The sequence below is a fragment of the Drosophila willistoni genome, assembly GCF_018902025.1.
Source record: "Drosophila willistoni isolate 14030-0811.24 chromosome 2R unlocalized genomic scaffold, UCI_dwil_1.1 Seg200, whole genome shotgun sequence".
NCBI lineage: Eukaryota > Metazoa > Arthropoda > Insecta > Diptera > Drosophilidae > Drosophila > Drosophila willistoni.
In genome coordinates this window covers 3,509,578-3,525,583 of record NW_025814051.1, presented here as the reverse complement: position 1 = coordinate 3,525,583, position 16,006 = coordinate 3,509,578, and the positions used below count along the sequence as shown (strand labels likewise).

Below are 16,006 nucleotides of genomic sequence, written 5' to 3'. Positions count from 1 at the left end.
GCGAAAGAGGGAGAGAGATGGCAACTTCACTGCAAGTGAACCATAAAATATGTTTTAGTGCGTTGGCATGGACTTTTCAGTGAACCGAATTCCCACAAGCCGCAGACTACCCACCGTAAAAACAATTGTGAAAAATGTTAATTGGCTGTTGAAGAATGAATCGAGAAAGAGCAAGAAAACTGTATCCATTTAAATCCTTTGGACATGTAAAATATTCAAATGGAGCACAGAAATAGACAGTTGAGAATGAAATAGATTCCCCGTATACAGTGAATTCAGCACACTTTAATTCCGTGTTTTCTGGTATGCCAGTTTAGGTTATTTATGCATTTTGAACGGCATATTCCAAATTGAAAATAAATATATTAATTTTTCTAAATTAGAGATTAATTGATCGTTATTTATATTCCAAGAATTTAATTAGCAGTTTAATGTATTCTTTTTTGATTTACTTTTGTGATTTTTAATCGAAATAAGGTAAAATTTGTTAAAAGATGAGCCAAAGATGAAGAAGATGTCATGGCTTTACTATTACGGTATTTAAAAAAAATTTTCGTTTAACATCCATTTTAAAAAGGATATATCGTTGGCTTCATAAGTGATAAGAATGACATGTAAGGACTCTTTTGAGGAAAACTTTGAAAAAAAATTCAAAATGTTTGGAAAAATATAGAAAAATTAAAACATTTTATTTCATTCAAAGCTCTTTATGAGTATTTTAGTTTAATTCGCTATGTAGCGATAAGCTAAATTTTTAACAATTAATAATATTTACTTGGCTTAATATCGAAAATAAATTAATCTCTTAATTCAATTATCTTTAATGTCACATTGATGTTATCAAGAATCTGTAGATTATTCTTTGCCTTAATTGTAATTCCGCCAAGCGTTCAAGTGGCCATCAAAGACATTGACAATGGGCTGACAACCTGCATATTTGCTTCTGTGTGGTGTCTTTAAATCTTTTGAAATTGCTCATACTGTTATCCTGGCAAACTTATGTCAATGCTGCAGTTTTTGCTTTCCTTTCGTTTTTTTTTTAATTCTTTTGCATACTTTCTGGAATTCTTGCAGTCATTCTTTATGCTTCACAATTATGTTGCACCACATCTTTTGCATCGTTCGAGCCATCCAATGCTGCTGCAGCCCGTACACTTCACAACTTCTCCAGTTGCCTGCCTGCCGCCTGTCATTGCCAACATTGTTGACTGCCCTGGACTATTAGCATTTTAATTAAATTTTTGTTGTTTTTCATGTCGCACTTATCCATACACATTCCTTACTTCAGCTTCTTCTTGCCTCCTGCCACTTTGCCTCACTTTACTTTATTGCACTTTTTTGTGTCTCTTACTTTTACCTCACCTATACATATTTCACTCTTTTCTCTTCGTTTAAATGAAACTTACCCACAACGGTCATTGTCTCGGACTCGGATACCGTGTTGAATGCGGGAGCCTCGCCGGACACCTCACAGCGATATAGTCCAGAACTTTGGAGCGTTACGCGTCTCAACATTACCTGAGTGTCCGAGGAATTGCGGAGCTGTAAAGAGATTTAATTTTATAAATTACACAGTCATGAATCGACATAAAAATAAAAGCGAAACCAAAAATGGGCAATTAGAGAGGGAGAACGAGAACCAAGATTTGCAAGCCCAAAGAAATTAAGATTGATGAACAGAACATGCAGCAGTTTATTATTAGTTTAGGATCTTGACAGGCCTCCGAGGCGTGGTAAGCCACAAAAATCACAAGTCATAAAGAAAAATCTATGGCAAATGATTTTCGAAAGTTTACAACATTTTTGCTTTACTTTTTTTCTTGTCTTGTTTTTTTTTTCTCTTCTTCAACAAGAAGAGGAACTCAAATGATAAAATGAAAGAAAACTGTTGAAACAAATGCAGAGAAAGGCAACAAAAGCTGATACGCAACTCTGTAAGCATGTGGAGAGGAGCTGTAAAAGTCACTCAACGTTTTCCCCTGTAACACAATTGCAGTGAAGTTCCTTAAGTTGCACTTTTATTATCACACACACACACACACACATATGTACATGAAAAGAGTGAGTGGGCTACACACATGAAAAGTTTTCATTTCATTCTATTTTTCCTTGACGGGCGCCCACCAAAAAACTTGTCGAGCAAATTTTTATGAAAATTCTTTGCTATCGCTTCACATAGATGTAAGTTTATTTATATGTGTGTGCATGTGTATGTGTGTGTGTCTCAAACAATCACAAAAGTCACGTTCAACATTATTTTGGTTTGTTGCTTGTTTCCAGTTGTCCCGCCCCTCAACCTCTCCATCTCTTGGCCCATCATGACTTTTACAATGACTGCGAACTGGCTTTTGTTTGTTTCCTTCTTCAAGTGCTTAAGCCGATTCTTCTTCAGCATTTGCTTCTTCATCTTTCTGGCTTGTTTTTCTCTATTTAGTTTTTCTTTGCTTTTTTGTTACCAATTCTTATGCACGCTCAAGTTGTCAGCGCCCTGTACAAACAGTCAACAAATGGTCGTGGCGATGTTAGCCCACATTCTACTTCTTCCTGCTCTTCGGCTCCTTTTCCTTGGAGACCAAATCCTGGGCCACAATTCAAATTGCAGTCGCCCTTTTATTGCTTTCATTTTCGTCTTCTTACAACATGCGCGAGCCATTTTGTGTATGATTGCAACAGCAGCAACAACCACGAATTGTTATTGTAATTTGGAACTTGACTTGGCCAAATAAAAATACAATTCAACAAAACCCAAGAAGGCAGAATCTCTCTCTATGTCTCTTTTTCTCTTTCTGTTTTCTTTTCATTGTTTATTTATGCATTTGTATTTGGTTCTTTGTTCTCTAAGTTAGCTAACTGAGTGCATTGGTCAAAGGAGCTTAAAGTGGTTTCCAGTCTATAAAGCTAAAAAACCATTACAGTTTTAATTTCAATCAACTTTATTTTTAGTTAAAAATATTGTTAAATATAGATGGACTAAAATTGTCATTGGTATAGCAATAAAAAACAAAACTTTTACCACAAAAATAACTGCAGAAAATAAGTTAAGAAACAGGACAATTGCTTATGTGAATAAGTTCGAAACATATTAAACTTTTCAGACGTTAAAGGACAACGAAAGTGCCCAATTATTCTCAGGTTCTTCAAGTGAATTGAAGAGTAAGTCAGTTTTTTTCCAAATTTTTGTTAAGCGGGCTTATAGAGTAATTATCCTATTTCATTGTAAAAACTAGAAACGGAATTTCAATCAAATAGGACACACAGGTGAGAAGCCTTTAGCTTTTCTTCCCATTTATTAGCTTAGCTTAGCGTTTTTTTTTCCTCAATAACTTTAAGCTGCATTTCCTGTACTTGCTACTATCTTATGTTTGATAGTTTAATTATCAGCAACATCACGACAGAGGCTTGTGGTAAATATTGAGGTAGAAGAATTTAACGAAACTTAATTATGAACTTGTGGCAAATTCGCAGAAGCAAAATAAATATTTGTGGGAAGTTTGAGTTGTCGTAATTAGAAAAGGAATCCGTTGTGGTCACTATTACAAATCTGGTTTAAAAAGTTTATTGAATTCGGTAAATTCTATTTATAGGTATATCTTTATGAAGAAAACAAAGAACCATTATACGCTTAGTAACTAAATATATATTACTAATAAATAAATAATTTGGGATATCCTGATCTAATATTTATAATGTACAAAAATAGCAAACAAATTCTTTATTTATTCTTTAAAGGTCAAAATATTTTGTATTGGTCATGGGGAAAAAGGTTGATGTGATCTAAATATAAACTTGCTATACCCTTGTTGCTTTAATTCATATGCATCTAAAAAAAAGTCTTGTTAAAATTCGGTTTCCTTGTCTTGGGTGAGTCTCTCTGCTCAATCCTTTCTTTGGGGTAGCTCCTTAATACAGACATTGAAGCTGAAACAAATTATGCCGCATTACGCATTATTCTGCTGGCGCTCCTGCTGACGCTTTGTTTCATCGGGGACAAGGACATGGAATCCTTTTAGACACGCACAGGCCATAAAACACGCTTTCACATATCACTCGCACATCGCTCATACTTACTTGTCGTCAATTGGCAGGCATTTTGCTTTGCTTTGCTCAGCTCTGCTTAGCTTAGCGTTTTTTTTTTCTTCGTTCTTTCTTACTACCCTTCCCCATCAAAGCAACCAAGTAGACGACGCACTTAAGTGCTTTGGCAAATTATTATTATTAGAGAATGCCCGGGAAACTCACTCCCACAACGAAAAGCCATCAACAAGGACTCTGTACTCTGCTTAGTGTGCGTATTTGTGTGTGTGGTGAATGTTGGCAGCTTTAAGTGATTTTCAGGCTTATTGGTTAACCTTTTCAATCGCAAACTGCCAGACCACAACGTGACCCCTCACACTCACACAACTCACACACACACACACACACACACAAGCAAGTGAACAATTTTATGGCTAACAAAAAATTACATCAACATTAAATTAAAGTTAAATGGCAAAACTACGTGGCTTGGCCATTTTTATATTTCAAGGAAATACTAAACAAAATGTTGTTCACTTTGAGAATAATCATTATGATAAGGTCGTAACACTAAATCCCCTTACATTACCCCCCATTTCTCTCTCTGTCTCTCGCTCGATCTATCTCTCTTTCTCTCCCTCTCGTCATGCACATAAATTGTAATAAAATTTTAAATTAAACTTTTGCCACCTGTTGCACGTTTTTTTTCTTTTTTTCTCTTTTCTTTCCTCTCTCTTGTTGTTCTTACTGTTGTTGTTGTGTGTACTTACATCAATGTTTACGCCTGGTAACGGGAACGCTTGTCCCGGCGGCTTATCTCGCGGCACATAACGGTAGATCTCATGTCCATCTTTGTACCATTTAACCGAGTATAGCGATTCACCGTCGAGGGCATACCGGCAGCCAAGAATGGCGCTCTTCAAGCGCATTATGTGATTGGGTATCTTCACCTCGGTCATTGTTAGTGAGCTGGTAATGTCTGCAATTAGTTTTTGAAGAAGAAACAAAGAAAAACTATGAAATTTGTTGTACTTAATGTTAGTCATTTAGTTTTAGTTGCAACTACTTGAACTGTCTGGCCATAAACTTGGCCGTTTGCCGTTCGCCATTTTGTTGTGGTAATACTGCAGTTTTATGGTTGCTTTTGGCTAAGCGCTGCGATTAAAGTTTGGGGCTCCGAAGCATTCCACTTTAAAGATTTTGTTGTTGTTATAAGATGAAAAGTCCTTTTGCTTAAGATAATTTTAACCACTTTTAAAAACTAATCCATTTTATATTTAACTTAGAATTGGTATATCATGAAAAGGACTTAGATACTTAATATATTTTATATTCATTCGTTCAACCAATTCATGTAAGTTTTTTAATAAATAGAACAAGAAAAAACAACTAGAACAAGACATCGACTCATGACCAATGGCAATTGAATATGGGCGGCCCTGATTGAAACCTTTAGAAGTCGTTTGCCCCGTGGTTTTTAGAATGAATTATGATTGCTCTACTGCATACATATTCCCTCTTCAGGACTCTACAACTCCGCGAATTATTACGAATCGGTTGACCAAGTTGGCATGAAAGACTAAAAAAAACCAACAAAATATTGCCTAGAGACACAAAAAATTCAGTCAACATGTCACTGCAGTCTACAATTCACGTCGACTGGTAGGGATAGCGGCAGTTTGTTGGCCATTTGCAGGACATGCATAGATTGGGGGACACAAAAAAAAAAAAAAAAAAAAAAAACACAAGCGAAGTCACAAAATGGGCTAGAAATTTCTCTCCAACAAAATGCCAAAGCATTTAAATCACAAAAATTCCCATATTTGCTTTTACGACATTGAATGTTTGGACGTTTCTTTAGGGTGTGGTGGAATGGGAAGGGGTGGATGTTCTGGATAGTGCTCTCTTCTCAACTGCAATAGCATTTTATAGCCAGCAGCAGTCGTCAGAGCTTGGTAGTGGAAGAGTAGTGGTAGTGGCACGTTTGCTAGTTGGCAGTTAGTATTTGCCATGCCATAGTGGCACACCTACTTATTTAATATACCCAGCTACAGTTTTCATTTTTCAAAAAAACGTCAAAAGGTGAAAAAGTAAGGCTCACAAAACAAATACACACGCACAGCATTCATGTGTGTGTGTGTGTGTGTCTGTATAACTGGGGTATCCCTTTACACACACAGCGTTGAATTTATCACATTCACATGCAAATTGCGCCAAACGACCTTATTATGCAAATTGCCAACTGCAAATGGAGAACGAAATTGATTTTCCTGCATTTCTACAATAACAACTACTCACATACAACATGGTAAAGAAGAAAATCAAGCGACTAACAGCCATGTTGATGACGCCATGCTACAGTGGTTTATAAAGCATTTGTTTTGACTCAATTATATGAGGACCAGCATAAGTTTCTCTCCAACTTACACATTATGCATACACACTTTCGAAAGTGTTAACATGTTTTTGTATATCAATAGAAACTGAATTTCACTGTTTATTAATATTGCACAATCTCTTAATTTCTTTTCTATTCTCAGAGCCTTAAAATACATAACTTCATCTTATGTTTAATTCTTAAAAAAACACAATTATATAAAAATGCTATTTACATTGCTAAAATCTCACTTGAAGTGATATGTTTAATTTAATAACCAAATTAATGTAAACACTTGTATGCCAAAAAAGGATTCATTCTGTCTCACTGTATAACAAAAGCGACCGATTTTCTTAACGCCCACATGATATCCTTTCACGAATACTTATGCGTATGTGTTTTGGGTATATAGAGCATGTGAGTATTCCTTATTCTGGTATCTCTCTCGGTTCTTTCAACAGTTTTGCAACTTTCGCCAACCACATTTATGTGACGCCACGGCGACAAAGGCAGCGGAACACCTTGTGTGTGTGTGTGTGTGTGTGTGTGTGAATAAGGGTGTGAGATGCGGTTTATACAGCGACAAATGGCGAATATATTGAGCTGTCACACGCCCAACTCAAACCCATAGCGAAGGTTATGCACACACAAATGCAGATAGAGGGACATGGAAGAAGAGTGAGAGACACAGAGACAGACGGAGAACAACAGACCGACAGACATCTATAATATTGAACAATGTGAACACAAATCGGGCCACATCAACGAGGGAATCGCAAGTTGAATCACAGTCGCGCCTTTCACAAAAAAATATGCTGAATGTGGGTCTCTCTGTCTACTATAACCCTTGTTCGAGTGGGTTTTGCTGTGTGGCGGCAAGGCAGACAATTGCCACAAAAAAAAAGGTGGTAACCACAAAATGAGTTAGTTGTTTGCCTTCCTACAGTCGCGAGCTAACAACCAAAGAAAAAAGTGAGGCGAAATTCATAGTGAATACCAAACACATGAGGCCAAAAGAATATCAACCAAAATAACAACGAGGCAACAAACGAAAAAAAAAAACCAAAAAGAAACTCATACATTATAAATTCATTTCCGTGTGCGCTGCGAAACCAAGCGAAAGGAAGGCAAAGAAAAGGGAATAAAATGGAGTTGAAGGTGCAATAAAATGTGCTAATAAGCATAAGATTTGTGTCTCTTGAGCAGGAAGTGAAAAAAAAAGAAATTCAATTCAACTACTATAATATGTATGTACATAAATTTTATCTGCATGCGAAGTTGAATTTAAGTCAATGTGACCAATCTAACGAAGGATGTAAACCCACAGAAATCTTATGAAAAAAAGTGGTAAATATAGGAGTAGCTCACAAGGAAATATTTATCATTTATTACAAACAATAGAGAGCCCAATGAATGAACAATATTTAAAACCAAATGAATGAATTGAATGACTTTGAAAATCGATTTGAAGTGAATGAGTGTAGTGACGTAGAACTCAGTCGCACAACATTCAAACGAAACAAAACGAATTGAATGACTTAGAAAGTAATACAATGAGTTGCTACGATTCGAATGATTCGAGTGTCTTAGTACACTTCAGATTCATTTGACTTTGATTTTTCTATCATTCATGCAGCTCTCTAATGTACATCTTCAGCTTTCCATAAAAAACTTCTTTGCACATTTTAATATTTTATCTTTAACTAGATTTTGATGATTTCAATTCTCCTCCCAAAATTAAGATCATTAATTAGATCATTGTAAAAATATACATTGTACAAAAAGTTGATCAGAGTTAATACTTTTAATATCTCAATCTAATTCTATTGATTATAGGATTGAATGTATTTTTTAATTATAATAGAAATACTACTTTAAAAAGGCAAGTATCAAGAGCAACCTGTTATTAGTTTTAGTTATGGAAAAGGAAAAAATATGGTTATTGAAAATTTTCCATTCCTAGAATATGTGTCTCCTTCTCTAAGGCAACCCGATTTGCCTTTGTCTATTTAAAGTTTGAAACTACTGTAAATACCAATGGGTAGCATAAAATGGATCGATTCAATTAAAAGTGATTATAGTGACTCAAACTTTGTCCTTTCTGTCTTTCAATAAATGTTCATAAGACTGTTGAGATTTGACAAAATTGATTCAGTGATTAATTTATTATTCAAGCTTATGTGGAATTTTACTTGTTTCTGTTTCTGCCACCACACACATACCCGCAAACACTCGAACACGAATACCTGCATTTCTAAATGGGAATGGTTCTGTTATACGGCTATCCGTGTTCGAACTGGACACAGTCCATAGGGTGTGCCCACGTCCGTATCCGTTTCTGTATTAAACCCGCCCATCGTTCAGCTAAATGCGCCTTAATTGCAGTTACTGACATTTTGACTTTGTAAATTGGCAGGGCCTGGGCCTCGACCAGGGTCGGGTTCGGGGATCTTGGGGTTCGTTTCCTTTTTTTGTATTCAACTCTCTTTACCCTTACGACTACATTGGCTGTCTGCGTAAATGGTGTGTATCCCCATCAGCCCCATCTAGCCTTTTGCCATATTCTCCATTCATTCTACTGCTACTACTAAAAAATGCTTCAAGTCAACGCAAGGCAAAGAAGAAAAAACAACAACTGACTGCACATTAAAAATTAAAAAAAAAAAGAAAAAAAATACTCACACAACACATAGAAAGCAACACAAGGATAACGCCCAGGCAACCAAGAAAAAGGACTCCACTCAACTCAAAGCAAAAGCCAAATGCTAAAGCTAAAGTTGTAGCCCTTAGCAAGGGGTGGGCGGTGAAGCAAATGAAGGAAGGGAACTGAAGGAACTTTGCCGTACAACAACAATTTTACAAAAAAGAAGCAAAGTAATTTCATGCATCGTTTAATTTTCATTCGGGTTTAATTTGTGCAACGCCCTTACCAGACACGCCTCCCCTTGACAAACACCCCCACAACCCCTCCAGGCCGACAAGCTACACATACACATTTTACCCCGTTCATATCATATAAAGAGACTTGCTTGATGGCACTTTCTTTCGTTGTTGTTGTTGTTGTTATTGTTGTTACAATGTTGTAATATCCCCATTTAGACCTAATACCCAACAGCCACTTTCAGCCTGCAAAACTGACAATTGAAACAGCAAATAAAACGAAAGGCAAACAAAAGTCACGGACAGACTGGCTGACTGGCTGGCTGACTGACTGAGTAGCAGTCAGATAACTGAAATTGAGGCACAAATTTTTTAGCCAAATAAAATTAAATGAAGCGCGGTCTAAAATTTGTAACCTTTTTTTCCCCTCCCCATTAGTTGTCTTCCTTTTTTTCAATTGCCACACGCAATCCGAATGTCGAATGAAAAAAGATGTTTCCATTAGTTAGCATTACTTTGAAACAGGTGGAAACGATGCGTTTCATTTGTATTCTAGATTACTGGAAAGACATTGTCTTTCATCCAAAAAAAAAAGGAATTCTAAATTTAGAATACTTGAGTTTTGCTGAACTATTCTATAGACAAAGTATCCCCGTTAAGTTTGAAACAAAAAGCGAAGCAAACTTTAAAGTTATTGATGTGTAATAAATATTTTTGCGTAAATTCACGCAATTCTCTTACTAAAGAGTATCTAAAGTTTCACTATACAATTTCTGTGTGCTAACAAAAACTGAAAATCTCAAATTTGACACGAGTTTGTGTCTCCCCCTAGACATGAGTTTATTCTTGATATTCTCGTTGTTATTTTTTCGTAAAACAAATGGAAGAGTTTTATTTTTTTAGCATTTTCATTTAGATTTGTTTTTCACTTTACTTATTTTTTTTTGTATTTCTGTATTTGTGCAATTCTTACACGTTCTTCTAGCTCTCTCTTAGCCAGCTCCTTACGAAATTGCTATGGAATTTAATGAAGTCAATTTTCAGTATTCACCCCTTTCCATTTTTGTTGCGATTTTTTTGTTTGGTTTTTTGTCTTGTAATTGAAATTTTTATAGTTGTCGCGCTTTGGTGCTATCTCTGGCCCTTGGGGTCTGACATGGAGCGTTCTTTAAAACAATTTTTTAAAGGCCACTCCCCTAAGCCCGGTTCGTCGAGCGCCCTCACTCGCTTTGTCTCTGGCAACAAATTAATCCCTTTATTTGCATAATTGAAAAACATCAACTGACTCTCAGACTCTCCGCTGCAAGCCAAATATCAAAATGGCAAGCCAAAAATGGCCGGCAGGCAAGTCGCCCCATTCATTTACTCCATCTCTTACGTCTGGTTTTTTCATTGCTTGTTTCCCTTTTGCATTTGTCACACTGAACTGTTGCCACATTTTAATGTTGCGAAGCCCCCTTTGGCCCAGCCCTGGGGAGCTATTTAACATTTTTCCAACACTTTGATAATCGCACTTTGCGGGCAGATTAATTATTTACGAGCCTTCGTCTTTACATACCTTGACTTGCCACATGAAGTCGCGTGGCATGCCTCGCCTCGCGTCGAGTTGCGTCGTTTAACCCGACAGACCACCAAAAACAACAACAACTGACACACAAAAACCCAGAAGTTGTTTCTAAATCTTGGTAATGCCTAAAGCCAAGCCAGTCGAGGCCGGTGCGCCAAAGTATATTTGTCGTCGGCCTTAAGAGAGATTGTGGCTTACAATATCCGCATCGTCTTCTCATCTTCTCATCCCCACTTTGCATTACACCCCAGCACAAACAGCAACCAGGAGCACGAAACCAGAAATCAGAAATAACCAGAGACAGTCGTGTTAGTTGAAAAGATTCCCTTAAAATTGGATTTGTCTAGAACTTTCTTCATAAGCAATTAAAAAAAAAAGAAGCGAAACAAAAAGGAGAAAAAGATTTTCTTTTCTAGATTGGTCTTAAATTTTTCCCTTTGCGAAATTCGAATAGGAAAATCTACCATGATTATTTCCATCCCTCTATATAGCTGCCCGTCTCTGCGCTTAAATGGCAAAGGTAACACAAATGCCATGACTTCCTGACTCTACGCAACATTTTAACTGGCAAAAGACGATTATCAAATGAATTATTAGAATTGAAAAGCAGGATACCTGTATGACTGTTTTGCATTCAAAGGATTAGCACAGAAGCATCCTCAAAGCAAATAAAAAAAATAAATAAGTAACGTCTCTTTTAGCGGTGCCTGAAGCGCCACTTTACTTCTATTCAAGAATTAATTCCAACATTTTAGTAGATTTTACAGACAACGCTTAAATTCTGATATGATAATCAGCTTAGAAAGTAAAGTTCTACTTATTTTTTTTAGTCAAAGGAAATTTTAATTGCATTAATGAATTATTTGAGCGTTTTTGTGAAGAAAAACGAAGCTAGAATTTCCAAAGGTTTCATTATCTGGTGCAAATTTATACCTTGAAGACGCAAGAAAAAAAAAAACAAAACGAAAATGAACCGACTTATATTTTCTTATATTTCTCTTCTTCAGTTTTTCATGTGCTGCTGGCATAATTTTAGGCACTTCCTATTCAACTTTTTGGCTTGCACACACCTTGGCCAAAATAAAAAAAGGCAAATAAAAAATGAATATAAAATTACTTATCCAAAAAAAAAAGAAGAAAAACTCGACCATGAGCTTATTACCATGCTCCTCACCTACTATTCCTTCTCTGTCGCCTTCTACTCCACTTCCCTCACTCTACAATACACACACACACACACACACAGTCTAACAATTCTTTGTTCGTATTATAAATAATTCAGTGGCCCAAAGTCTTGACCGGAGGCGCTTTAATGAGGCCAAAATGAATGAAGATTGGCCAGCCGTTCCGCAAGGCCCATCAAAAGTTTAAACAATTTATGTAACTTTACATAAGTCGGCAAAACGAAATATTTCAAATTTATGAAAATTTAACAGACAGAGCAGATACAGGTAGAGAGAGAGAGGGAAATGGAGGGAGAAACATTGAGATAAATGGGATAGACCAAGTGACGGGGCAGGAAGGAACAAGAAACAATCTGAGACCCCGAAGCTTTCACTTTCTTCTTATGAGTTTTTCTGGCAAGAGTTGAACTCGTTACCGGATTCTCGAAGAATTTTCCAGGGACCAAAAGGTAAATACGGAATGGAATATATATATATGTATACATACATATATATATTTATCCAAAAAAGTGAATAAAATGAAGACGTTAGTGGGATATGAAGGCAGAGCAGCCGCAACGCATTGGGAAAATCAATTTCACATAAAAAATTCAAGCAAATTTTATGCGAACCTTTAGCTAAGGCAAAAGTTATTGCCAATATGTCAGTGTGTTTGAGCAAAATGTATGCAAAGAAGATGTGTGTGTAACACTCACTCGAGCGCGCGACTATGAGTGTGTGTGTGTGTGTAGGTTCGAAAATAGGTGTATCAGAGGCGTAGGTATGTTACATGTTGCGATTTAAGGATGGATATCCTTATAAACAATATATATGTATAGCTAATCATCTAATCACCTAGCAATAGATCCGTGTAATCATCTTAAGAATTAAAGAATTAATTACCAATTAACTAGAGGTTAAAATGGTATATTAAAGTCGCTAACAAGAATGAAGCACTTCATGGATATAATACAGGTATTTAAATGTTAAGCGCATTGTCCATTCGAACATAGAATAATATACTGGATATTGTTCTTAACTATATTTTAAAAATTTTATTTGGGAAGATTTCGGATCTAATTAATTAGAAATAGGTCTTAGATCTTAGATTGATCAAAAATAGAATTGTATTAAAAAACATTCTGAAAAAGTCAAAAAAATTACAATTTGGCAAAAGGTTTTTTTCTTTTTTGTTAAATCATATCTTTTTATTTTTGGTAAAAATGATAAAATCCAGAAAAACTGGCAGACAAGGGTACATTCTTGTGTCATAGCATTTTTTAGCAAACAATTTATTCATCTCGAATAAGAAGAAATATGCAAAAAACAATTTAAGCTTAAAAGAGTTATATATTTAGTCTTGGCTTAAATTTTAAAGTAGTTTAGATTCCAATGTAATATAATGTAGGTTTTTTCAAACAATTGTATCAAAAAAGTTTTAAATTTTAAATTTTGTTGCTAAACCAAGAACACAATAGCTAACAAAAATTTCAACTTATTGTAGTGGATTAAAAAAATATCTCAATTTGCAACTCCAACAGGCATTTCGCGTTCCTTTAAGCTCACTAGTTTACGCTACGTCCCTTTGTATGGGTTTGTGTGTGTATGTCTGTGTGCAGTTAATGATTATGCAAATTGGCATAAATCGATTGGCGGCAATGCCACAAATTGTTGTTACTTCAACACCGGCGACAGTTTCTTAAAAAATGGAAGAAAAATATAACACTAAGGGGAAAAAATTGAACTCAATAACTCATCGCATCGTCTTCTGTCCCTAATGGCTGCCAATGCTCGTCAACGCACTATAAAAATGTCATTATCAGTGCAAAAGTTTTGCTTATAAACCAAAAGAATCAAGTATGGCAAAGTGAAATTTGCATATTCCACAAGACACGGACACACACACACACACACACAACACACCGAAACGATGTCGTTTGTGTGTGCTGCTGGCGGTGAAGTTGAAAAATGAAAGGCCAAGAAAATTGAATTGCCAACTCTCAAAGGCAGTGGTCGAGTGAGTAGGATACGGGTGCGAAAACCCCCTCACCATCATGGTTATCATTAAATTCAAATATCAATCAATTTATCATAAAATCGGTAAAGATGGAAGACACTGCGAACAAAGACTCGCCAAAAAAGCAAATCAAAGTTGAAGCCGTTAAAGAATGTGAAGGAATTGTAACTCAAAAGTTACACAATTGCAAGTTTTAATTCAAAATCATTTCAAGAAAAAAAATTGTAATTAACAAAAAGCTAGAAACTACCATTGGGAAGTGAATAAAGTAAAAAATTTTCGTCTATACATTTGGTTGATATCGACAGTAGGTAAGCCTAAGAAGAACTGAATATCGCTTAATCCATGCCTTTGGGCTTTTGAAAGTTATCAATTTATATAAAAAAACGGTTTAGCTAAATGAATTATTTAAGTGGCATTAGATAATAACTAAAAGCTTCTCTATTTTGTATAGGTATATTTGTTATGTGTCTATTTTGCGATTCTTTATGTGAATAACAATCCATTGCTAGCTTTAGTTCTTAGAGAATCTACTTCGCAAATTGTTCCTAGTTATTTTATACGTATAATAAGTTAGCACTTTCATTAGTAATTACAGAGACTGAAATAGTTTGTTGCTTTGAGAATCGGTACTTTAGAGAAAGTTAAATCAAAATATGTATTACTAATAAAAGGTAAGTCTTCAGTTAGTTTACATTCATTAGATAAAAGCCTTTAAACAAATTATAGCTAATGGTCTAGCAAACATCCATAGGAAAATCATGGCTGATTGCGATAGAGATAGGGAAATATGAATAAAGAGAGAGAGAGAGAGAGAGAGAGAGAGAGAGAGAGAGTGTAAGATGGAGCTCAGACATGTTGAGGCACTTCGAAGTAAAGTAATCACAACATTTGATTGATTGAAATCAATTTCCCGTCAAAGGCATGTGCATATTTACTTTAACTTCATTTCGCAGCAAACCTACACACACTGATATACATATGTTTGTATGTACATATGTCTCCATACATGCTTAGATTAAAGTCCTGTCTAGGCTCAGAAGTTGCCATGTGCACAAAAACATCTTCAGACTTGGCATCGTTTCTTCCTTTTATGGTCTTATTCCGCGAAATTAATTTTAAATGAGTGGCTGGTTGTCATTATAGAAAATCATACATACATGAATAATTTCCACCAAAGCACCCAAACCTAATCCCAACTGAAGACAAACCATAACGAAACGAAATAAAGCCAACTCCATGCCTATGAAAAGAAAAAAGAATTTGTTGTTTTCTTTTCTTTCCCACATCATAAATCGCAAATGGAAGCGAAATCAGTTGGAATGGGGTCGAACAAAGCAGAATACGTGGTTGGGATTTTTATAACCAAATCAGGACAAGACAAGGCTTCTCCGACTCTCCGTTCTCTTCCGTTTTGGCTGCAGCTGAATATCCAGCTGCTTTTGTTTTGTGTGTGTTGTTTTTTTGTTTCTTTACTTTATTTTATTTGTTTCTTGGCATTGCTTTTTATTGTTTTTTATGATCATTTGTATTCATCAATTTTGTATTGATTTGGCTTGGGCGAGGCGTTTATATGCCAAGCCAAACTCACTCACACTCACACTCATACAGACAACCAGCGAAAGGATAAATACAATACTTGGCTCCAGGCAATGAATTCTGATGTTTTTCTATATACTTCTCGTTCTTTCTGGTTTCGCCTTTACTTTTGGCAAAAATGCCAAACAGCATCTTACAAATTTATGAGCTATAAAAACATCTGGGCCAACAAGCAAAACAGACTGAACGGAAAGAAAAAAAAAATGGGAAAGAGGAAAAGAAAGTCTACAACAAATAAATGTAAAATGTGCTCCAATTCGTTGATTACTTTTCTTATTGTTTTTATGCATTTTTCCCCACATTGAAATCTTAATTAGCTGCCAAAATGAGCAGCACGTCTACAAATCGAACTCGAAATTGAATTTAATTTCATTCTTTCACTCGCTTTA

General features: G+C 35.7%; 1 protein-coding gene across 1 annotated transcript in view; it reads right to left on the bottom strand.

Moving 5' to 3' along the window:
* The window catches only part of LOC6641606, a 46,282-nt gene that overhangs the window by 8,347 nt on the left and 21,929 nt on the right, over positions 1-16,006 (bottom strand). Inside the window, exons 3-4 of the mRNA XM_047011084.1 lie at positions 4,785-4,993; positions 1,407-1,542 (exon numbers count right to left, since the gene is read on the bottom strand). Of these exons, the coding sequence (XP_046867040.1) occupies positions 1,407-1,542; positions 4,785-4,993 (345 nt within the window). The remainder of the gene's footprint in view (positions 1-1,406; positions 1,543-4,784; positions 4,994-16,006) is intronic.